The 27,500-nt window shown below is 33.3% G+C and overlaps 1 protein-coding gene across 1 annotated transcript in view; it reads left to right on the forward strand.

Annotated features, from left to right (window-relative positions):
• The window catches only part of LOC135209201 (uncharacterized), a 70,038-nt gene that overhangs the window by 41,365 nt on the left and 1,173 nt on the right, over positions 1-27,500 (forward strand). Inside the window, exons 19-39 of the mRNA XM_064241884.1 lie at positions 664-843; positions 2,011-2,082; positions 2,735-2,911; positions 3,056-3,121; positions 3,655-3,828; positions 4,339-4,368; positions 4,985-5,161; positions 6,633-6,656; positions 7,119-7,301; positions 11,282-11,303; positions 12,934-13,109; positions 13,544-13,567; positions 13,926-14,126; positions 15,098-15,121; positions 15,396-15,569; positions 16,089-16,268; positions 17,694-17,714; positions 18,780-18,956; positions 20,683-20,835; positions 23,853-24,029; positions 27,305-27,342. Coding sequence (XP_064097954.1) covers positions 664-843; positions 2,011-2,082; positions 2,735-2,911; positions 3,056-3,121; positions 3,655-3,828; positions 4,339-4,368; positions 4,985-5,161; positions 6,633-6,656; positions 7,119-7,301; positions 11,282-11,303; positions 12,934-13,109; positions 13,544-13,567; positions 13,926-14,126; positions 15,098-15,121; positions 15,396-15,569; positions 16,089-16,268; positions 17,694-17,714; positions 18,780-18,956; positions 20,683-20,835; positions 23,853-24,029; positions 27,305-27,342 — 2,450 coding nt within the window. The remainder of the gene's footprint in view (positions 1-663; positions 844-2,010; positions 2,083-2,734; positions 2,912-3,055; positions 3,122-3,654; positions 3,829-4,338; positions 4,369-4,984; positions 5,162-6,632; positions 6,657-7,118; positions 7,302-11,281; positions 11,304-12,933; positions 13,110-13,543; positions 13,568-13,925; positions 14,127-15,097; positions 15,122-15,395; positions 15,570-16,088; positions 16,269-17,693; positions 17,715-18,779; positions 18,957-20,682; positions 20,836-23,852; positions 24,030-27,304; positions 27,343-27,500) is intronic.

Consider the following 27,500-nt stretch of genomic DNA (forward strand, 5'->3'; position numbering starts at 1 on the left):
TAATAATAATAATAATACTGTTAAAAAGGATGGCAGAATTAAGCGAGTTGATTTTATATATTGTTTTTCTATTTTCCTTACAATTCGCTTCTCAGGCTCAGCGATGTTTCTGAGTAACTGGCCAATATTCATATCGGGAATTTTCAAGAATTATAAATGCTGAAGGAATCTTTTATTAGAACAAGATATCAGGTCCAGGTTAAGCAGGGGTCGTCGTCAGTTCAGGTATAATTCCGTAGGCGTAGTCCAGTTCGGGCTGGGGTCGTCTTAGGTTTAAACCTAAGACGACCCCGGCCCGAACTGGACTACGCCTACGGAATAATACCAGAACTGACGACGACCCCTGCTTAACCTGGACCTGATATCTTGTTCTAATAAAAGATTCCTTCAGCATTTATAATTTTTGAAAATTCCCAATATGAATATTGGCCAGTTACTCAGAAACATCGCTGAGCCTGAGAAGCGAATTGTAAGGAAAATAGAAAAAACAATATATAAAATCAACTCGCTTAATTCTGCCATCCTTTTTAACAGCATTTGCCTAAAAGAGGGTCTTCTACCAAAATAATGATAATAATAATAATAATAATAATAATAATAATAATAATAATAATAATAATAATAATAATAGCAACCTTCATTTTACGTCCTCCTTCAATCCAGGTTACACCAGGACCATCGCGACCGAACACCACAGGGTCTGCCAGTTCCCCTTCGTGTGGAAGAACCATACGGTCCACACTTGCCTTCCAGCCGCCAAGGGCATGAACGGGCCCTGGTGTGCCACTAAGGTGGACGAGAAGAGGAACATGTTGGAGTGGGATGTGTGTGTCCTGGACGAAGGTAAAGCAGTGGGTCTTTATTTATTTAATATTTTTTTAGTGGCTTTGTATACACTTACATTGACTTTGCATCTAATTAAGTTAACCCTTCATCTACTTAAATTGAAGTTGTGTTCCTGGTTAATGTACTTTTTTGTTTAATTTCTGAATTTTGTTGTAGTGCATTAACAGTTTTTACTGTACTCTAATTCTCAGAAGCTAGAATTTTGAGTCTCAGCAGCTAGAATCATGATTCTCATAAGACACAAGGATTATTCTCAGATGATAGAGTTATTGTGGTCAGAAGAGATAATTATTATTCTCAGGAACTATGATTATGATTCTCAGATAGTATTATTACCCTCAGAAGCTAGAATTGTGATTCTCAGGAAGAATTATTACTCTCAGAAGCTAGAATTATGATTCTCAGATAGTATTATTACCCTCAGAAGCTAGAATTATGATTCTCAGGAAGAATTATTACTCTCAGAAGCTAGAATTATGATTCTCAGATAGTATTATTGCCCTCAGAAGCTAGAATTATGATTCTCAGGAAGAATTATTACCCCCAGAAGTTAGAATTATGATTCTCAGATAGTATTAGTGACCTCAGGAGCTAGAATTATGATTCTCAGGAAGAATTATTATCCCCAGAAGCTAGAATTATGAATCTCAGATTCATAATTATTATCCTCAGAAGCTAGAATTGTTATTCTCAGGAAGAATTATTACCCTCAGAAGCTAGAATTATGATTCTCAGAAAGTATTATTGCCCTCAGAAGCTAGAATTATTATTCTCAGGAAGAATTATTACCCTCAGGAGTTAGAATTATGATTCTCAGGAAGAATTATTACTCTCAGAAGCTAGAATTATGATTCTCAGATAGTATTATTGCCCTCAGGAGATTAGATTATGAATTCTCAGAGATTATGACTCTTCAGAAATAGATCTAGAGGATAGATTATGAATTCCCTTAGACTAGATATGAATCATATTCTGAGAGAAATTGCCCTTAGAAGCTAGAATTATGATTCTCAGATAGCACTATTATCCTCAGAGGCTAGGATTATGCTTGTCAGATAGCAGTATTATCCTCAGAAGCTAGAATTATGATTCTTAGTATCTAGAATTATGAATCTCAGTTTCTAGAATTCCTATTCTCAGAAGAGTAACTGTTCTGTCTCTCAGGTGAATTTGGAGTACACCCACCACATCACTCAGGCCCTGGTTCATCAAGCACAGGATCAGACGGTTTTACAGGCAAGTGAAAAAGCTTATTTGTTTGCAAGTCGAACTTTCTACAGTTTTGTTTGTTTGTGATATCCATGTGCTTCTTAGGACATTTTAAGATGCTAGAAGCGTGGGACTGAAAAGAACCTTGGAAAGAATGCAGACGTTTGATAATCTGTGAGTGTATATAAATATGTAAACAAAAAGCTGTTTTCAAATGCTAACAATTAAACAGATAATGAAAGCATGATTATATATTAGTTAACTTAGTTAACAGAACACTTCATTAATCCAAATTTTTTTTTATAAGTTAGCTGTGACTGGGATATTTCGTTGAAAGCTGTTTTCTTTAACTAACAGATTTATTCACCGGTATGGAAATACCTCTTTCGCATTATATAAAGAAATGCCGAGACTACAATTATTGTATAATCGTGCATGAGAATAATAAAGAATTAATTTTGTTATATATGATAAAATGATTGATAAAATAATGTAATAATCCTGTGACTTCCTCCTTCATTATGAATATTAAAAGTAAAGGCATTAATACTTCTCGGTCTCTCCTGATATTATACAACTCCAGTCAGTTTAATCACAACTTTATTTCTGTCTATGAAATATTTAAGAGTGTGAATGCACTAAACGTCCTTCTCCTTTGTCGCTGCTCCGTCACTCACAGCTTGGCATCTGATCAACATCACCACAGTCATCGGGGTCCCTTGTATCATCCCCTTCATGCACAAAGGCAGGATGCACAACGGATGCGTCAAAGAAGGCAACGACCCTCCTTGGTGCGCAACTGCAGTCGACGAACGCCTCCACGTCTTGACCAAGGGCAGATGCCCGAGTAACTGGGGTAAGGTTCCGATACCCGGGGTATAAGGCTCGGATGAATGAGTCAAGAGATTCGGATAATTGAGGAGATAAAGATTTGGCTACCTGGGGTAAGGTTTGGATAACTGAAGTAATGATAATCACGCTCACTTTGAACACTTTCCAGATTTGCCGAAGAATCCGCTGCAGACTGAAAGCCCTCGTAAGGACGTCCTCCAGCATCCAGGAGCGCGTAAGTAAATTCGTCCCTGGTGGCCAGTTAATTAAGACCTTCAACTTTAAAAGGTCACTGCGTAGAGGCATTGAACTAATCTTTTTGTTTGTTAGGACGTCCTATCTAGTGGTTGATCACGGAAATATCTTGAACATTAGATTATTTACTTGCTTTCTGATGTCTCAGATGTGGTGGGTAGATTTGATAATGAGTTGATCCTTTATATAAAACCAGTTTTCAAACTAGTTTGTTACAGAAACAACCAGATTTAAGACTAGTTAACTCAGCAGATGTGACTATATCTCTGAGTAGTTTTCTTTTCAGGAATAAAGCAGATATCTGTCTAGAAGGCTTTTGAGATACATATAAGCAGGATTTTACTGGCTGCCCTTTCGCATATCTCTGGATTTCTGATTGGTTTATTTGTCAAATGTATATTATGTTTATATTTGCGTATGTAAATATGTATTTTTATATCCCTGAGCATATCTGTAGACTACTAGGCCAAACATCCTTCACATAACAAGTCATATCCTTTTAATATTCCACAGCCGAAGGAAGTATGATTAACACTGTAACTGGGAAGGTTTGCATCCTTCCATTCACATACCAGGGCATCCAGTACCACGGCTGCATTTCGGTTGGGTCCTCCAAGCCGTTCTGTGCCACGGAGGTGGACTCGAAAGGGGAGCTCACCAAGAGAGAGGACTGTCCAGATGACTGGGGTAAGTCTTCAAGGGCCATGGCTCTATATTGAATAGTTATTGCAGTTTCTCAGTTTGAAATTTCAGATCTCTCTTGCCAGTGGGAAGTTGTAAGCTCTTTCCCCAGTGTCAAATTACGCCAAAGGCATGATTTTGTTCTGATTCTGTGTAATTATTCCTGATTTTGTTCTGATTCTGTGTAATTATTTCTGTTATATTTTCACTACAGAATTATTTGATTTTGTGTCTTATTCCTTAAATGTGTGAGTAATTTGAGACCTAGACAATGTCAGCCTCATGTTTTTTATGTGCTGAAACCTTAAATGAGGATACATTTGGCTCTGGTACCTTTGCAGTGATGTGTGTAACCCAAAAGCAAAGTGAATGTTGCTAAATCATTTGTTCTTAGAAATATACTGGTTTGTTTTGGCATTGATACTCTTTTCACCACTGTAGATAAATGATGAAAATAATGAAATACTTTCGATAGTTATGATATTTTACCATTAATACTTTTCTTTTGTGTTGCAGATTCCGACGCCCCCATAGAAGGAGAACCTCGTAAGCTAAACTTTCATTTTATTATGTGGTTTCATTATTTTCTAAATTCACCTTGTGCGGTCATTAATGAGATTGTTCCTGAAGTTTCCAGTTTGAAACGCCACTTCTTTTTAATCAATATGAACACTCTTGGTATTTAGTCACACTCAGTTTGATATATTGATAATTCCGGTTTGAAAAATTTTTATTTTCAAAATTCCTGTCATGAAGTCCGAGATTATTTCATTATTTTGAAAAGTACTTTTGTTTGTGTTTTCACATTTAATTTGATTTTTTTAAACTGGGTATTTAAACATTTCTGTTATGCAGGCAGTGTTTATTATCTGATTTGAAAATGCCCCGTATTTAGATACTCTTAATTTAATGTGTTTGAAAATTCCTGTTAACGTAGGCAGACGTAATTTGATTTAAATATCCACACTTCTTAGACAAATCCAATTCGAGTATTATGAAAATGACCAGCTATGTACGAACACAATTCGAAAAATCCTACTACTTAAGGCAGTCTCGAACATTCCTTTTTATTTTGTTTCTTTGTACCTTAGTCATTACAGTTACATCCTCGTAGACAGACTGCAACTATACTGCCTTCTTATCTTGTCTCTTTTTACCTTAGTGTTTACTGTCTCGCCCACCAAAACCGTGTCGGGAGAGTTCTGCATCTTCCCATTCTACTACAACGGGAAGCTGTACCAGAGATGCATCACAGTGCAATCCTACGGGCCCTTCTGTGCCACCAAAGTGGATGGCAACCAGCAGGCGCTGAAAACAGACCTTTGCCAGGATGGGAAGAGTATGTGTCTCCCAGTTCTTTGCTCTTTTCTCCTGTCGTTTAAATAATGTTTAAAAATATTCCTTTTTGGTTCTAAATGAAAGTGAACTTAGCTGATTAGAAATGTCTCGTTTAAATAATGTTTAAAAATGTAGCTTTCTGGTTCGAAATGTAAGTGAACTTAGCAGATTAGAAATGTCTCGTTTAAATAATGCTTAAAAATATTGCTTTCTGGTTCGAAATGTAAGTGAACTTAGCTGATTAGAAATGTCTCGTTTAAATAATGTTTAAAAATGTAGCTTTCTGGTTCGAAATGTAAGTGAACTTAGCTGATTAGAAATGTCTCGTTTAGATAATGTTTAAAAATGTAGCTTTCTGGTTCGAAATGTAAGTAAACTTAGCTGATTAGAAATGTCTCAAGCTTTAGGTATCTGCATCCTAACATACACACAAGAAGAAACCAAGTAATGCACTGGTTAGTTTGAGTAGAACTTCTTCCTTTGAGACGTAGATTGACTAACAGATTGGAACAGTCTTCAGGTTGGCTGTGGTTCCATCTTATAGTGAATTTAGAGGATGAGAGACGTCTTATGATTAGCTGTGACGAATAGATTTCTGATTAACTGCTCTTATCTTATATATGTAAGGAAATCTGGTATTACTTCGGTTATAGTTAGTAAAACATTTTTCCTTTGAATTTTAAACGAATTCAATAGATCAGCAAAGTCTTAAGGTTGACTTTTATATAGAGTTTTGACTAGCATATTTACCTACTTCCTGATATATATATATATATATATATATATATATATATATATATATATATATATATATATATATATATATATATATATATATATATATATATATATACTATACATATATATATATATATATATATATATATATATATATATAGTATATATATATATATATATATATATATATATATATATATATATATATATATATATATAGAAAGAAATCTAAGTATTTCTTTGATATGCTTAAAAACAAATTTTGCTCACTCGGGGGAGTAAGCCTACAAACTATTTTGATGTTGTTCTTGTTCTGGTTTGTTGGGGGGGGGGGGGGGGACGGAGGGTGGGGCGTAGGAAAGCCTAAAAAGGTCTGAAAAAGGTGTTTCGCTTTGAGTTAAAGACACAGGAATTTTAGGATAGGATATATATGCTTTATTAGAATGAAAATGTAAAAAGCATGTTAAATTGTACAGAAAAATTTTTTCTAATAAAATATGGCGTATTTATTTTAATTTTCGTTGGTGAAACAACGCTCTATCTGACTGTAGATTTTAGCACGTTCCCCGAGTAAACTAGATGTCGGATAACACCTTGTCCTCTCTGAAATTTAGACCAATATTTTGTCATATCGGGAAATATGTTTTGCTCGTCGTTTTTTGAAAAGTAAATTTATCAGTTTGGCTGATAAAAAAAATACACATTTAAATATACATTAAATTTCCATTTTGCAGATGCAACAGGCCCCGGAAAGTTCGGTGAGTAATCCTGAGTATATTTGTTGATTAGGGATGAGTATATTTTGGTCAGTTTTGTAGTAGATTGTTTTTCTCTTTTTTATGTAAAAAATTGAGATTTTTGTTGAAATCGAAATATTAATTTTTATTCATGAACATAAATTGGGAACAGTAAATAATAATATATATATATATATATATATATATATATATATACTATACATAAGTACATTAATGCATACGCATACCACAGTTTTCAATAGGAGGAATGAAACACCTGGTCTATATATATAAACTGACCAGTTTCAACCTTAGCTTGTGAGACATCTTCAAGGAAACACACACACACACATATATATATATATATATATATATATATATATATATATATATATATATATATATATATATATATATATATATATATATAATATATATATATATATATATATATATCTAAACGGATGAATTTTCTTCCCACAGTCGTATCCTACCGGACGCCAATCATCACTGCGTCAGGAGAAGTCTGCGTCTTCCCCTTCGTGTACAGAGGACGTGAGTTCTACGGATGCGTAGCGCTTCGCGATCGGTCAGGGTTCATTTGCGCCATCCGAGTCGACCACAAGAACGAAGCCTTGACCTTCGACTACTGCCCGCTGAACTGGGGTAAGGAAGTCGACCCTTCATGAACTCGTCCGTTGGGGAATTATATGTTAGGGAGTGTAAGGTTCTCCACATATATATATATATATATATATTATATATATATATATATATATATATATATATATATATATATATATATATATATATATATATATATATATATATACACACACACACACACACATATATATATATATATATATATATATATATATATATATATATATATACAGGTGACCCCCATAAGATGGTATCGTCTTTGCCTTTCGGTCGAAATACCCAGGATCAATACCAGTGGGGGTCAGAAATTTATTTTACACACACCTATTGTGCATTGATATTATTTATATATATATATCATATATATATATATATATATATAGTATATATATATGTATATATATATATATATATATATATATATATATATGAATATATATATATATATCTATATATATATATATATATATATATAATATATATATATATATATATATTATTACTTCTAGGGCACAATTTTTCACGGATACAACATTCATTGAATAGAATGGCTTTCTCACTGTTAACCAGCTTTTTTGAAATTGCTTCATATTTTCTAATTATTTTCTTTACTTCATTGTTCAGGTTACTAATGGACACATAATGGGGTTCTTCCATTTACTCCAGTATTTTTACACGCGACAGCTGTTTCGTCAACCTATACGTATTGACGTTTTCAAGCGTACTGATACAAATATGAGCCTACATGCGTTTTGTGACGTCATGAGGACGGAAAGGTAGTACAATTGCCAGATACCTAGTTTAAGTATTTACAAAAGACTATAGTGAAACATAAAATAAGACAAATAAATAAATATGTTAACAACAGAAATTATATGAAAAAGTTGAAAGTAAGTTATTATATACACATTATACATAAATATATATTAATTACATATATGTTTAATTCACTGAAAGTCAGTGTGCGCTCCTGTCCGCGTGTGGGGGTTTTGTTCCACGCGGTTGAAGGACTGCCTCCTACACGAGGGCAAGGAACGGTCTGCCTCACGTTGGATGTTAAGGCTGGGACGTTGCATTGCGATGCTGACTGCTTCTGATATCAATAAACGATTGTAGTTGCCTTCCTTGTGTATTATTTTGGTGTTTGTGAGAAGTTCTTGTAATGATGGTTTTTTATTGTGGGTATCCACAAAGTGCTGATGAATGGCTCCTTGGTTTCTGTGGGCCTGCATGCGACGTTTGAGTGTGGTGGTTGTGTGTCCGATATAGCATTTTTGGGGGGACTGACATTGCCCGTCAGCACAGACAAACTTGTATACTATATCAGATTTAACCTCTTTCTCCGTCGATGGGGCCGTACTATTTTTCATTACCAAAGAGGCCGTAAGGTTTGGTTTGCAGTAAATCCTTGCTGTTATTTTGTTATATGGCACTACGGGGGTGGTTCCTCTTCGCAGTATACCAAGGATGGCTTTCCTTTCATCTTCTTGGTGTTTGTTGTATGGTATCTGATGGTATATCACTATTTCTTTGTCTTTGTCTTGTGTGTTGTTCCTCGGGGTCGGATTATGGAAAGCCTCTAATCTCTTTTTGACAACTTGCTGGATCATGTCATCTGGATATCCGTTATTTGTGAGCAGCTGTTGAACTCTGTTGATTTCTTCGTTAGTCGCTTTCCACGTGGAACAGTGTGTTATGGCTCGTTTTATGTATGCATTTACCACAGATCGTTTATATGCATCAGGGCATTCTCCTATAGCATTTAAGCATCTTCCAGCGTCTGTCTTTTTAGTGTATACGGTGGTATTGTATTTGTTGTTCTTTTGGGTCACAAGTACGTCCAAGAAAGGAGCATCTTCTCATCACTTTCTTTCTACCGTATTTGAATGTAGAATTTGCTTGGAGTTTATTTACTAATTCTTCTATGTCATTGTCGCCCTTTGTTGTGATAAAGATATCATCAATATATCTCCCATAGATTCTGGGTTTTGGGTGTTCTTCAAATGTGACCTCTTCTGTGTGTTCCATGTATGCGTTTGCGAAAAGAACCCCGAGGGGGGAACCCATTGCCACGCCGTCCTTTTGTCGATATATTTCGCCCCTATGTGAGAGGAATGGGGCTTCCTTTGTACATGCTTCCAGCATCTCTTTTAAGATGCTGGAAGCATGTACAAAGGAAGCCCCATTCCTCTCACATAGGGGCGAAATATATCGACAAAAGTACGGCGTGGCAATGGGTTCCCCCCTCGGGGTTCTTTCGTTTTGCAAACGCATACATGGCACACACAGAAGAGGTCACATTTGAAGAACACCTAAAACCCAGAATCTATGGGAGATATATTGATGATATCTTCATCACAACAAAGGGCGACAATGACATAGAAGAAATAGTAAATAAACTCCAAGCAAATTCTACATTAAATTTTACGGTAGAAAGAAGTGATGAGAAGATGCTCCCTTTCTTGGACGTACTTGTGACCCAAAAGAACAACAAATACAATACCACCGTATACACTAAAAAGACAGACGCTGGAAGATGCTTAAATGTTAGAGGAGAATGCCCTGATGCATATAAACGATCTGTGGTAAATGCATACATAAAACGTGCCATAACACACTGTTCCACGTGGAAAGCGACTAATGAAGAAATCAACAGAGTTCAACAGCTCACAAATAACGGATATCCAGATGACATGATCCAGCAAGTTGTCAAAAAGAGATTAGAGGCTTTCCATAATCCGACCCCGAGGAACAACACACAAGACAAAGACAAAGAAATAGTGATATACCATCAGATACCATACAACAAACACCACGAAGATGAAAGGAAAGCCATCCTTGGTATACTGCGAAGAGGAACCACCCCCCTAGCGCCATATAACAAAATAACAGCAAGGATTTACTGCAAACCAAACCTTACGGCCTCTTTGGTAATGAAAAATAGTACGGCCCCATCGACGGAGAAAGAGGTTAAATCTGATATAGTATACAGTTTGTCTGTGCTGACGAGCAATGTCAGTCCCCCCAAAAATGCTATATCGGACACACAACCACCACACTCAAACGTCGCATGCAGGCCCACAGAAACCAAGGCGCCATTCATCAGCACTTTGTGGATACCCACAATAAAAAACCATCATTACAAGAACTTCTCACAAACACCAAAATAATACACAAGGAAGGCAACTACAATCGTTTATTGATATCAGAAGCAGTCAGCATCGCAATGCAACGTCCCAGCCTTAACATCCAACGTGAGGCAGACCGTTCCTTGCCCTCGTGTAGGAGGCAGTCCTTCACCGCGTGGAACAAAACCCCCACACGCTGACAGGAGCGCACACTGACTTTCAGTGAATTAAACATATATGTAATTAATATATATTTATGTATAATGTGTATATAATAACTTACTTTCAACTTTTTCATATAATTTCTGTTGTTAACATATTTATTTATTTGTCTTATTTTATGTTTCACTATAGTCTTTTGTAAATACTTAAAACTAGGTATCTGGCAATTGTACTACCTTTCCGTCCTCATGACGTCACAAAACGCATGTAGGCTCATATTTGTATCAGTACGCTTGAAAACGTCAATACGTATAGGTTGACGAAACAGCTGTCGCATGTAAAAAATACTGGAGTAAATGGAAGAACCCCATTATGTGTCCATTAGTAACCTGGACAATGAAGTAAAGAAAATAATTAGAAAATATGAAGCAATTTCAAAAAAGCTGGTTAACAGTGAGAAAGCCATTCTATTCAATGAATATATATATATATATATATATATATATATATATATATATATATATATATATATATAACTTTTAAAACTTTTGATATAAAACTTTTCTCTCTTGAGTTAATGCTTCAGTGACCCTGTAACTAACCATTTAAAACGCCAATTGGTTTTTAATACACCCATGATAAAAAAGTTAAACATCGTTTTTTTTACTTATTTTTAACTTTTTTTTTCAGATTACCAACAACAGTTCGTTGTAGTATGTAAATGTTTTGGATTTTGGTTATATTCTGTATTATTTGTATTGAGTGAAATATTCTGTAACGTTGGCGTGTATGATACGACAATGCTACAAAATACAGTTTTTTTATTTTGTTTATTATAAAAAACTTTGTTTATTAATATATTTAATTTATTATTCGTCTTTCATCTGCTTTAAAAAATAAAGCTTAATTTTATTATAAGAATAAAATTTTTTTTTTTTATGTATTAAGACGTTTTTTGGACTTCATTCACACATTAGGTGCACGTATGTAATATATATATATATTTATATTATATATATTATATCTTATATTATTTATATATATATATATATATAGATATATAATATTAAGTATATAGTATATATATATATCTATTATATATATATTATATGATAATAGATATATATATATCTATATATATATATATATAATGATATATATAAATGTGTATACTATATATATTATCTATATATATATATAATAATATATCTATTATATATATATATATTATATAATATATTATGTTTTAGATATACCTATATATTATTTATATATATATATAGGATAGTACATATATATATAATATATCTATATAATAATATAATATATTATAGTATATATATCAAATATATCTATATATATATTAGATATATAAATATCTATAGATATTTATTAGTCTCATATATATTATAATATAACCTATATATCTAGATAATAATATAATTATATATATATATATATCTATATATAATCTATCTATATCATATTAATGTATATCTATATCTATTATATATAATATAATCTATATTATCGATATAAGCTATATATGTATATCATTATATATAAATATAATTCTATCTATTATATATCTATCTATAATATACCTATATATATATAATATATATATATATATAATTTATTTATCTATAATATAATATTAATTACTATATATATTATTATATTCATATATATATTTATATATATAGTATATATCTAATTATTAATTATTGATATCTATATAATATCATAGATAGTATATCTATACTAATATTATATTATATATATATAATCATATATATATATATATATCTCTATATATATATATCAATATATATTTATAGATCTATATATATATACAATATATATTTATAGATCTATATATATATATATATATATATATATATATATATATATATATATATATATATATCTATCTATATATATATATATATATATATATATATATATATAGATATATATATATCTATATATCTATATATATATATATATATATATATAGATATATATATATATATATATATATATATAATAGACTATATATATATATATATATATATATATATTATATATATATATATATATATATATATAGATCTATATATATATATATATATATATATATATATATATATATATATATATATATATATATATATATATATATATATACTATATATATATATATATATATATATATATATATATATATATATATACAGTAATACCACAGCAATAATTGGTATAACACTATGCTCGTGTATATCTGTTTATATGTATTTATGTATATATGTGCAGTTGTATTTCAACCAGCATCCCTCCACAGTGACTCCGCTGAAGGTTCTGACTCTGACGGGTGAGTATTGCGTACTACCGTTCCGCTACAAGGGCGCCCTGCAGAACGGCTGCGTCAGCGAAGGGCACGAGAAACCGTTTTGCGCCACGAAAGTCGACAGCGAGCTGAACTTGCTCGAGAGGAGATACTGTCCACTGGACTGGTGTAAGTGTAATAATGCATTGGTGTGGTTTCCTGTTTTCTTTAATCAAGATTTTTAAAATATTTTTCCCATTTTCTCTCTATGTGAGGTATTGTTTTCACTTTAATTGATTGATTTGTGGGTTAAGATGATATATATGCATATATTTAGATACTGTACACACACACACACACACACACACACACACACACACACATATATATATATATATATATATATATATATATATATATATATATATATATAGATATCATATTAGACAGCTATGTAACGCATATAGCCCGTGTTCATGTTTACTAATTACAGATGATAAGGAGTAAATAAGATCTTAAACTTGAGTCTCAATATCAAAGATCTCGTTAATATTTATGTAACAGAAAATAAATATATTTCCCTTTTGATATTAATATTTACTATTTCCCATCTCTTCTTGCAGTCAAGCCTTTAGCATCACCACCTCGTGAGTATTTTCGTTTTTTGAACATTTTTCCCTTTTGTGTAATTAATCCAATACTGTTGCCATCTTCGTCTCCATCATGAGAATTTACAAGATTATATTTATATTTATTTATTTATGTATTTATATATTTATATATGCTGATTATAATCACTTCAGCACGTGATTCATTTATCACACATCTCCACAGGTGGAAAATAAGAGGCGGGGTGTATAGGTCCTGACTGGTTTCGACTTTATTTCCAAGCCATTGAAATAAAATCGAAACCGGTCAGGACCTACACCCCGCCTCTTATTTGTCACCTGTTGAAATGTATGATATTTATACATAAAACCTCTGTCATTCTGTCACACAAATCAGTTGCTGGGGGTCCCATCAGGGACATAAAAACGGTGGGGGGAAGGAGGTGCGTGATCCCGTTCTTCTTCATGGGCAAGGAGTATCATGGCTGCGTCGTTGGTGGTGGAGGGATCAGCGGCAGCACCAGTAGGCCCTTCTGCGCCACAAAAGTCGACGGTAACCGAGTGCTGGTCGAGAGAGACGACTGTGTCGACGGTTGGGGTGAGTGCTTCAACGCGACGTCATGTTTGTACGGTGATGTCGTGTTTTCTGACGTTATGTTTTGTGGTGACGTCGTGTTATCTGCGTGCGATGTTTTTGGTGATGCTGGCATGTTTTACTGAAGTTTTTCGATTTTGGCAGTTTGGAAAGGTCATTGATGTTCTGACGTCATGTTTCGTAGTGATGTCGTGTTTTCTGGCGTCATGTTTTGTTGTGATGGCATGTTCTCTGGCGTCATGTTTTGTGGTGATGGCATGTTTTCTGACGTCATGTTTTGTGGTGACGTCGTGTTTTCTGACGTCATGTGTTTTGGTGATGGCGTGTTTTCTGACGTTATGTTTTGCAGGGATGGCATGTTTTCTGAAGTCTTGATTTTTCAGTGATGTCATGTTTCTGACGTCACGTTTTGTAGTGACATCGTGTTTTCTGACGTCATGTTTTCTAGTGATGGCATGTTTTCTGAAGTCATAATTTTGCTGTAATGTCATGTTTTCTGACGCCATATTTTTATAGTGATTTCATGTCATACGTTGTAATTTATAGGGACATCATGTCTTTTGACATCATATTTCAGTGATGTTATGTCATACATCATAATTTTAGAGTGCTATCACGTCATGTCCTCTGTCGTCGTAGTTTTATAGTGATGTCTTATACTCTGAAGTCATAGTTTTATAGTGATGTCATATACTCTGAAGTCATATTTTATAGTAACGTCACACTTGAAATGTTACAGTGACGTCATGTCACACATCATAATTCTACAGTGATATCAATTTATACTGATAATTTTATAGTGACGTTATACTTAATATTTTACAGTAACGCCATGTAACACATAATTTTACAGTGATATAACGTCATGCTCATAATTTCACAATGACGTCATGTTTTCTGACGTCATATTTTACAGCGATGTCATGTCGTATGTCGTAATAATCATTATATTTATTTTTCATTTTTTATTACAGATAAGGCCATACCTCCTTTAGACGGTAAGAAATATAGATACTTTCTTTTAAAGTATTCAACATAAATTAAAAAAATGTTTTGTAAATAAATTATTGAATACATTAATAAATGAAGATATGAATAAATCATCGTACATATTCACGCACACCCTTGTGTGGGTCAATTGGTAACGGCCTGGCCTTTCATTTGAGAGGCTGGTGTTCGATCCTGGTGTGAGTCAGAAATATATATATATATATATATATATATATATATATATATATATATATATATATATATATATATATATTGTTGCAGGTTACTTACCGCCAGTACACACGCAAGACAAGCAGAAGTGTGTGAACTCATACAGATATAATGGCGGGCAGTACTTTGGCTGCATACAGACCGGTTCCAACAGGCCGTTCTGCGCAACAGCAGTCGACCAAAACAAGGACCTAGTCTCCCATGGGCCATGTTCTGAAGAATGGGGTGAGTTTCCCAAATAGTTATTTTTTTATTTTGTGAAGTATATATATGATATATATAAGCAAATACCACAGGAAAATGATAGGAAGAAAGTCAATACCAAGCGCTTTCGCCTTTATTCATCAATTTTGTGTTGTGCTCAACAATTGCCTGAATGAATGCGAAAGCGATTGGTATTGACATTCTGCCTGTCATTCTCCTGTTGTATTCGCTTATAGAAGGAAGAACGTGTATCAACTGTGATTATTTAAAGCATATATATATATATATATATATATATATATATATATATATTATATATGTGTGTGTGTGTGTATATATATATATATATATATATATATATATATATATATATATATATATATATATATATATATATATACATACCCCATTCATTTATACAAAAAGACATACAGTATATTACTTTAATTACTCCATCGTGTGACTGTCACTTGTAACATTTATATCTCCATCCATTTTAATCATGTTATGTTTTATCTTTCTTACATTTCCCACCACCAGATAGGAGCAAGTTCACAGTGACCACGGAGAAGGGCAAGAAGTGTATTTTCCCCTTCACTTACAAAGGCGTAACCTCAAAGGGTTGCATCACGACGGCCGAATTCAAAAAACCATTTTGCGCGACTAAGGTCGACAAATCCGGAAGGTCTGTTGAGATCGACTTCTGCCCACACGACTGGGGTACGTTTTACTGATAAGATCCTTTTCACCATCTTATTTTCATGTAATTCATCTGGAATAACGAAATAGCATGTTATAATTTTTGTTTTATTGTACTAAATGCTAAATCCATTTCAAAGATACATGTGGTAATTCATTATAGAATGACGTAATACCATTTCATCATATTCTTTTCTTGTTGTATTCATTATAGAATGACGAACTAGCATGTTAAAATTTATGTTTTATTGAACTAAATGCTAAATCCATTTCACAAAATATACATGTTGTAATTCATTATAGAATGACTTAATACCATTTCACCAACTTCTTTTCATGTTGTAATTCGTTATGGAATGATGAAATAGCATATTATAATTTTTTTTATTGAACTAAATGCTAGATCCATTTCACAGTCTGCATGTTGTAATTCATTATAGAATGACTTCATACCATTTCACCATCTTTTCATGTTGTAATTCGTTATAGAATGACGAAATAGCATGTCAAATTTTTTGGTTTATTGAACTAAATGCAAAGACGCAGAGAAATCCATGTCACAATCTACATGCTGTAACTCATTATAGAATTAATATCATATTATAATTATTTGTGTATAATAAACTAAATGGTAAGATGCAGAGATATCTATTTCACAATCTACTTTTCATGTTGTAATTCTTTATATAAAATTACGAAATAGCATTTTATAATTGTCATTTTATTGAACTAATTGCTCAGAGGTAGTAATGAAGTCGTTGCTAAAAAAAAAGCAATCGCAATGTTTTGATCTAATTATTTTATATTAAGAATTCAGAATTTCAGTATATATATCAATAAACTATTACATTGGACCCCCGGGATTCACGCGGGATAGGTACCACAACCCCCTGCGAATACTCGACACCCCTCTAAAAATGCTTATAACTGACCATTTTAATAGTTTTGTTATAAAAAATACACTCAGTCACGAGAATAATTCTGTATGAAAAGTTCCGCGAATAGACGAGCTTTCCGCGAATAATGGGGTTATACGTTCCACAGAAAAACCCGCGAATCCAGAACCGCAAATAGGCGGGGTCCACTGTACATAATCGTAAACGTTCAGAAAAAAAACTCTCGAATACCTGATATAATTATGGATTTTTGATACAACAAATGATTTTCATGAATTATGGTGAAATGTCTTTCAAAGGTCTGTTTTCATAACGAAATTATAATTACAGAGTAATGAAATAACAGTGAATTTAATTTTGTTATGAATTTAAGACCAAAAGGAAAGATCATTGTTTGGTACTAATGGAATAACGTCAGTTTCCCAATAGATTAGTTTAATATTATTTTTCTCTAATTCGAAGACATCGCAAGGAATGTATGATGAAGGATAATTGTATTTAGAATAAAATTTACAGATTTATTAATATAGAATATTATCTTTTTTTTCAGAAATGATGTTGCTTTTACCAGGTATGTATACACAGAGTTGGTGTTCTTTTATGAATTGGATATAAGGAATTAATAATCTTGTGACTTAAACACAATGGTATCTTTTTCTTACGCATATGTACTTCATGACATTTTTGAAAGTATAATTATCCTGTTATTTTGATTTCTGGGGACACGTGCACAAATTGAAAGATTATTTGAAGAATTAACATAAAAGAAAGGACGAAAATTAAATTAACAGACCCACATTTATTCGGGAAGAATAGATATTGAATTATGAGTCCTATGGTATCCAGAGAGGATAAATATTGAATTAAGAGTCCCATATCCAGAAAAGATAGATATTTAATTAAGATTCCCATGGAATCCAGAAAAAGAAAAGTAAATATTAATTGAATTAAGAGTCCCACCATGAACCCAGAAAAGATAAATATTGAATTAAGATCCCATGGATCCAGAAAAGATAGATATTTCCATTGAATAGAGTAAAGAATTAATATAAGAAAAGATTCCCATGGTATCCAGAAAAGATAGATATTTAATTAAGATTCCCATGGAATCCAGAAAAGATAACTATTGAATTAAGAGTCCCATGGAATCCAGAAAAGATAAATATTGAATTAAGAGTCCCGTGGTATCCAGAAAAGATAAATATTGAATTAAGAGTCCCATGGAATCCAGAAAAGATAAATATTGAATTAAGAGTCCCATGGAATCCAGAAAGAATAAATATTGAATTAAGAGTCCCGTGGTATCCCTAAAGAATAAATATTGAATTAAGAGTCCCATGGTATCCAGAAAAAATAAACATTGAATTAAGAGTCCCATGGTATCCAGAAGAGATAAACATTGAATTAAGAGTTCCACTGTATTCAGAAATGATAAACATTGAATTAAGAGTCCCATGGTATCCAGAGAGAATAAACATTGAATTAAGATTCCCGTTGTATGTATTCAGAAAAAAAAATAGATTAAATTAAAGGTCCCATTTTATTCAAGAAGAATGAACGTTGAATAAAGAGTCCCATATGATAATCACAAAGATGCACATTACATCAGAATTCCCTTGGGTCCTTTCTACTTCAGGGGAAGTGAGGACAGAATTCGGGGCACCCTGCGTGTTCCCATTCCGGTACGGAGGCAGGACCTACCGCAGCTGCACATTCAACAACTCCTTCAGAGCCTGGTGTGCCACGGCCGTGGATGACGACAGGAGGAAGCGTGACTGGGGTTACTGCATCGGATTGGATGAGTCTCAACCAGGTTAGGTTATTTTGGAATCCTTTCTGGGGTAGGGTGAGGTTTGGGGAAATGAAATCGCCTTAGAAAGTATTCAAAATAGTTTTATATGTCACGTCTCACAGTCATACACGCTCTTGAATGTGGGTAAATGAGTTCCATATATCTTGCATGGATTTTGCCAAAGTCTGCTCGTGTATGTTACCTACCTTTGTTATTTTGTTTTTTGTTTTTTCATTGTTTCTGTGCTGTTGAAAATTATTGGCATGCTTATCTAAGGGTTTTGGTAAAGTCTGCTTTCATGCGTTACTTACAATCATTACTATGATTATTATTATCATTATTATTATTATGTTTTCCTCTGCCCCCAAAATTGACAGTCCAATTCCATGGATTTTTTGCATAGCTAACTACAATTATTTTATTTTTATTTCATTGCGTCTCTGCCCATGTTTGAAAACAAAAATTGACAGTCCTATTTCTCGGATATTGGCAAATTCTACTTGCATGCATTACTTACCATTATTTTTTTTACTAATTGTTTCTTCCCCTTTATAAAAAGAATATATTGGCAAGCTTCTTACTTGGATTTTGGTAAATTCTGTTTGTGTACCTTATTACTTTGTTCTTTTATTATATTGTTTCTGCCTTTACTTTCAAGCCTGCTCTCTGTTCTTTGATCACGTGACTACTGACTACGTGTATGCATGATATCTCCGGAGAACAATTTTCCAACGACCTTGATATTTGGCAGCCAAGCGGACAGAGTTTAACAAAATCTTTTCTCCATTTCTAGCTGTGATTTAAGAGATTCACGCCACTGTAGTGGTGAATGCTCACTTCTAAGTGATGTAGAAAGTAATCATTCTCGATGAAGAGGAGTAAATGTCTCAAGTTTTTTCTCGAATTGTTAAAAGAAAAAAATATAAAAAAGGGAATGGTAGGATATCTCCAACATTCCATCATGCGTAAACCCCCAGCAGAAGGGTGGGGTGGGGGAGGAGCGTTGGGTCGTTAAGATAAGCCAAAAACGGGCGTTACTGTATGGAGTATATCAAAAGAGCTAATTTAGATTACAACATGTTACGACCCGGCTGGTTGCCAAGGGGAAAAATATGCACGACTACCGAAATATAATCATATTGGCCCCAGGGGAGAGATTCCCAGAGTACAGTTCCTCATGCGCGTAGCCTATAGATGTCTGGGCTAATTACGTCCAATTTTCAATAAATCTCTGGAAAAACTGCGCCAGGATTTTTCTTTATCTTACGAAGGAAATGTGGCGTTTTTGTGTAGGTTTTTTTTTTTTTTTTTTTTTTTTTTTTTGGCGAAGTCAAACCATTTTTTTCTTCTAGTTTTCTTCAGGGCTGGGCTGCAGTGAGGTACCAGTTTGAAAGTCTCTCTATTTGGTCTTTTTCTTTGAGACACGAAAGGCTGTTTTACTGTGTATATATAGTATATATATATACATAATACATACATACATATATATATATATATATATATATATATATATATATATATATATATATATATATATATATATATATATATATATATATATATATATATATATATATATATATATATATATATGTATGTATGTATATATGTATATATATCAGAATCAAATCAGTTTTAAATGTGACATTTTATGACTTCCTACCCTGTGGAATCCTACGGGACGAGATCTGATACCCTTTCCGACCAACCTCCCCCAGAGAATGAATCTTATATTGACATTTTCCAGCTCGTCCAGGTGGAGGCAGCCATGTAGGAATCCCTGGAGCTAGTGTTCAACCAGGCAGTGCAGACGACGAAGGACATCTGGCTTTTGAAGCATTCCCTGAGATACCAACGGGCTCCCCAATCCTCGTCAGCCCCCTGGACAAAGACCATGAACGTGAGTCCTCAGTGATAGAAGCTTATATTACTATTATTATTATTACTACCAAACATATACGTATACAAAAATTATGTATAAAAATTCGTTAAGTCACTAAGTCTACGGTCATAACCTGCCTCGTTTCACGGGCAGAAGCAGCTCCGTTTCAGGGAATCCCTTCTCACCCCCACCCCCTTCGGAAGTGGGGCGGGTGAGGTAGAATGAAACCTCCTTACAAACCATCTTAGGGATCCCCACCATAACCCTGCCAAGTTTCATATCCATCGGACTAGCCGTTTGGCCGTGATTGAATGGCCGACGGACGAACAGACATTACGCCCATTATAGTAAGCATATTATTATTATTCAAAAGATGAACCCTATTCATATGGAACAGTCCCACCACAGGGGTCACTAACTTGAAATACAAGCTTCCAAAGATTATTATGGTGTTCATTTGAAAACAACAGAAAGTAATGTGAAATACAGTATTATTATTATTATTATTATTATTATTATTATTATCATTATTATTATCATTATTTTATTGAAAGATATTGCTGCATCAACTGCATTCAACTTGTAAATAGTCTTCTCTATTTTTCTAATAATAGCTTTCTCTCTGCTACTACAACTGGCGAGTATTGCGCCGATATTACTCATCAGGAGGAGTCAATTTCGGGGATATTGCTTAAGATATATTTATTTGTCACAGTAAATGAACGAATAGATTAAAATATAAGTCGATCTAGTGGCCAACGTTTCTCTCGGTATCATCCGAGCATGATCACGGCAGTGGGTTGGAGTAGACTGTAGATGTGCTGTTGTTGTTGTTGTTTGAGTATTAAGCTGGCTTTATGCCAGCACGGGCTTTAGCTAATGAGCAGCCCGTAGGTCATTTGAATTATTTTTAGGTGCATTGGTGATTTAAGGATTTGTGGCGAGCTTTTTATTTATGATCTCTATGGAATATGCAGGTGGAATGTTATGAATTCAAAGGTGAAAGGAAGGGTGAATAGGCGAGGTTACAAACCCCTTTAAACCCTAAAGTACCCATTAGTAGAAGATAAAGATCAATAGTAGCGAGTCCTGGAGAGTCAGAGGTGGCCAGTAAGGAAATCGAAAAATTTATCGTCGTAGGAAAACGGAAAAAAAGCACATAAATCTATTGAGTTCAAGTACCATATTTCATTAATCGATAATAGAAAAAAAAAGCGCCGATCGTTAGTGGTAGGGATCGACGAAATAGATGCTGTCAGGACCTACTCAATCTATAGCGGCAGGTCAGCAGGGGGTCAACCGCTAGCTGCATTTTCATTGGCTGGTGGCGCAATGCGCTCCAGCTATTGGTTGAAGGAAGTCTTCTTCAAGACGCTTCTGGTCGTTGAAGGTCGCGCTGTTGTAGCCTAACAGACCGTCGAGGCTGGGCCATGACTTCCCTGGGCGTTGTGTCACGACGGCTCGCGTTGTCATTGGCTGCTGGGGTGCCCAGGGAAGTCATGCCCCAGCCTCGACGGTCTGTTAGGCTGCAACAACGCGACCTTCAACGACGAGAAGCGTCTTGAAGAAAACCTCCTTCAGCCAATAGCTGGAGCGCGTTGCGGCACCAGCCAATGAAAACGCAGCTAGCGGTTGACCCCCTGCTGACCATGCCGCTATATATTGAGTAGATCCTGACAGCACCTACAGTCTACTCCGACCCACTGCCGTGATCATGCTCGGATGATACTGAGAGAAACGTTGGCCACTAGATCGACTTATATTTTAATCTATTCGTTCATTTACTGTGACAAATAAATATATTTTAAGCAATATCCCCGAAATTGACTCCTCCTGATGAGTAATATCGGCGCAATACTCGCCAGTCGTAGTAGCAGAGAGAAAGCTATTATTAGAAAAATAGAGAAGACTATTTACAAGTTGAATGCAGCTGATGCAGCAATATCTTTCAATAAAACTTGTTTGAAAGAGGGTCTCCTTCCAATATTATTATTATTATTATTATTATTATTATTATTATTATTATTATTATTATTATTATTATTATTATTATTATTATTATTATTATTATTATTCAGAAGAAAAAGATGAATCATATTCATATGGAACAAGCCCACCACAGGGGCAACTGACTTGAAATTCAAGCTACCAAAGAATATGATGGTGTTCACTCGAAAGAAGAAACAGAAGGTAATGAGAAAAGAGATTTGATATAAACTTACTAAGTGTTAGCTTTGCTTATTAATACATGATACTAGCTTACTTTACCGGTGTCTCGAAGGCTTAAAGGAGACAGTTTATCCATCAGTTTCTGCCCAACAAATTATCCCAAGGACTGGACAAGAGAAATCTTTTGAAATGAGTGTGGAGTAGCTGATGTGTTTGGCCGATGACTCTGTCAGATGGTGACAGTGAAAAGATGCTGCAGAGACTGGGGAAAGTTTGAATGAGTTTTTAATTAAAGGAAATATAAAAGTGAATGTCACCAGTTGGTAGGTTTTGGAGCTGAGTGTAAAACGGAAGAATAATATTGTAAGAATGGTTGTTGATTTTTTAAAATAATTTATAACAGTTGATTAAGGAAGGAGATGGATTGTAAAGCAGGTGAAGAAAGGAAATTAGTAGCAATATATATACACACACACACACACACACACACACACACACACATATATATATATATATATATATATATATATATATATATATATATATATATATATATATATATGTATTGACACTCGCAAGGGATTAAGAGCTGGAGGTATCAATCAGCCAGTCTCCATCAGATACAAAAGTGATGAGGATGTTATATAATATATATATATATATATATATATATATATATATATATATTATATATATATATATATATATATATATATATATATATACTATACATATATATATATATACATATTATATATATATATATATATATATATATATAATATTATATATATGTATATATATATATATATATATATATATATATATATATATATATATATTAATATTTTTTTCTAAACCTCCAGATGATTGCAAACACATCAAGACAATCACCAATGAGGTGTGTGTGATGCCTTTCAAATACAGAGGGAAGTTCCACAATGAGTGTATTACGCCGATCGAAGACGTTCCGCCGAGTTGTGCCGTGCGAGTTGACCTCCACGGTTCTGTAACCCAGTGGGGCATATGCCAACCTGGAACGCGTAAGTTACTGAATGAAAAACCTATAATACATACATACATACATATAGTATATATATAAGCAAATACCACAGGAAAATGATAGTCAGAAATCCAAGCACTTTCGTCTTTACTAAGACATTGTCAAGGAGGGGATGAAATACAATTGGAGAGAAAGGTCTCAGGTACACAACAAGATCAAGAATACCAGATGGTAAATTGTCAAAAGGGTAAAAATTAAAAGAGATAATCCAGGATTATCGGATATCACACGGATTTGACCCTAACCGAAATTACAAAGTATCTTTACAGTCCAAAACATGTAAAAACTGAATATATTAATTTTGTTGCTTATATTTTTCTACAACTTTTTTCATTATGAAAGCATCAATTTTAAATAAACCAAGACTTAAATTTAGAACATTTCTATTATTTGACTTGATGAAACAAGATTCAATGATATTCCTTTTAACTGTGTCATTACATGAGATTAAGACTCTTGCTTGACTCCAGTTAATAGGATGATCTAAATCTCTCAAATGTACGAATAATGCCTTCGATATTTGCCCAGTTCTCACAGAATATTGGTGCTGTTTGAGACGTTGTGAAAGAGATTTACCGGTCTGTCCGTAATAGACTTTATCACACTTTTTGCAAGGAATTTCATATATGCAGCCTGGAAGATCTTTAGGAGATTTTTTGATTACTAAACTCTTGACATTAATATTACTGAAAACGACATTTATGTTAAAAAGCTTTAAAATTCTAGGAATATCTAAAAACCTTTTCATCATAAGGTAATTTTAGAATGTTATGCTTACTTAATTCAAGTTTGTCATTAGTTGAATAAAATGTTTTTCTAGCTCTTTTCCATGCCACATCTACAAAAGTCCTTGGGTATTTAAGTTTCAATGCAATATCATAAATACTTTTAATCTCAGCGTCAATAAACTGTGGGCTACAGACACGTAAAGCCCTTAGGAACATCCCAGAAAAAACAGAGAATATAACATTTTGATGGTGATTGGAGTAGTAATGAACGAAAGAGGCAATCTTAGTTGATTTCCAAAATACTGAAAAGGTGAAATTTCTATCGTTTCTATGGACAGTTACATCAAGAAAATTCAAATTACAATTTCTTTCTTCTTCTACAGTAAATTTTATAGAAGGGACTAAATTATTGAGATTATTAAGGAATTCCTGGAGATTTTCGTGAACTGGCCAAATACAGAAAATATCATCCACATACCCAAACCATATAACTTTTTGGGGCAAAATTCTTTGTAAGAGTTTTGTCTCAAATAATTCCATGTAAATATTGCTAAGGACAGGAGATAAGGGATTACCCATAGCCATGCCAAACTTTTGTACAAAAAATTCCCCATTAAAACAAAATTTACTATCTTTGATACATAATCTTATGAGACTAATGAGGTTTGCTACAGTTAAGGGAATGTCATGACGTTCTAATTCATCCTCCAAATATTCAAGTAAATCATCTACAGGCGCTTTTGTAAATAAAGCGACATCAAAACTAACCATATTAAAATCAAAATTCAAATTTAAACTATTCAATTTGTTTATAAAATCAACATTGTTTTTAACATTAGTGTTAGAAATGTTTCCTACCAAAGGAGTAAGAATCTTTACAAGCCATTTAGATAAATTATACGTAACTGAGCCCACTGAACTAATGATTGGTCTGATAGGGTTATTGATTTTATTTGTCTTGACTAAACCATACATATAAGGTAGGGAGGCGCATTGCGGTGTAAACTGTTCAGTTGAATGGTCCAAGCCCTTCAAAATGTATTTAATTTGTTTATTAAAATGGAAGTTCAATAACCCTATCAGACCAATCATTAGTTCTTGATGTAACTGTCCATAGAAATGATAGAAATTTTACCTTTTCAGTCTTTCGGAAATCAACTAACATTGCCATTTTTGTTCATTACTACTCCAATCACCATCAAAATGTTAAATTATCTGTTTTTTCTGGGATGTACCTAAGGGTTTTACGTGTCTGTAGCCCGCTGTTTATTGACGCTGAAATTAAAACTATTTATGATATTGCATTGAAACTTAAATACCCAAGGACTTTAGTAGATGTGGCATGGAAAAGAGCTAGAAAAACATTTTATTCAACTAATGACAAACTTGAATTTAGTAAGCATAACATTCTAAAATTACCTTATGATGAAAGGTTTTTAGATATTCCTAGGATTTTAAAGCTTTTTAACATAAATGTTGTTTTCAGTAATATTAATGTCAAGAGTTTAGTAATCAAAAAATCTAAAGATCTTCCAGGCTGCATATATGAAATTCCTTGCAAAAAGTGTGATAAAGTCTATTACGGACAGACCGGCAAATCTCTTTCACAACGTCTCAAACAGCACCAATATTCTGTGAGAACTGGGCAAATATCGAATGCATTATTCGTACATATGAGAGATTTAGAGCATCCTATTAACTGGAGTCAAGCAAGAGCCTTAATCCCATGTAATGACAGTTAAAAGGAATATCATTGAATCTTGTTTCATCAAGTCAAATAATAGAAATGTTCTAAATTTAAGTCTTGGTTTATTTAAAATTGATGCTTTCATAATGAAAAAAGTTGTAGAGAAATATAGGCAACAAAATTAATATATTTAGTTTTTACATGTTTTGGACTGTAAAGATACTTTGTAATTTCGGTTAGGGTCAAATCTGTTTAGGTTTGTGACCGTGTGATATCCGATAATCCTGGATTATCTCTTTTAATTTTTACCCTTTTGACAATTAACCATCTGGTATTCTAGATCTTGTTGTGTACCAGAGACCTTTCTCTCCAATTGTATTTCATGCGCTCCTTGACAATGTCTTAGTAAAGACGAAATCGCTTGGATTTCTGACTATCATTTTCCTGTGGTATTCGCTTATTTAATAAAGTCACGTCACGTGCATCTACTGTGATTTTTTAAGCATAGTATATATATATATATATATATAATATATATATATATATATATATATATATATATACACGAATTACATTCCAAATCTCTGTAATTACTTATTTATTTTTACATTTATTGATTTGCTGAGAGTATAGAATTCTCTGTAGCTATTTTAAACAGCAACATTGTAAAAGTTATAGTACATCAATGATATATCCCATTCTACAAAAAAAGAAGAAACCAAATAACTAAAATTTATAAGTAAATTAATGGAATTCTTTCAGATAAATGACAAATCCAAGTTATGAATGATAATATACATTGTGAACATGCCTTTTGAACAATTTTCCCTTCACTTTCAGATGAGGAGCCAGATTTCGTACCCCAAACCTTCCAGAAGGTAAGGAAACAGATATTTGAATCAGTAATTAGATCATGGAGAGTGTAGTCAGTATCAGTGCTTAAGCTTGAGGACTTTTCATGGTCCAAAGTTGAAGATAGTTTATTTTTGTGTGTGTGTGTGTGTGTGTGTGTGTGTCTGTATGCGTGTATGAATGC

This window comes from Macrobrachium nipponense, chromosome 37 (assembly GCF_015104395.2).
Source record: "Macrobrachium nipponense isolate FS-2020 chromosome 37, ASM1510439v2, whole genome shotgun sequence".
NCBI classification, from domain to species: Eukaryota; Metazoa; Arthropoda; class Malacostraca; order Decapoda; family Palaemonidae; genus Macrobrachium; species Macrobrachium nipponense.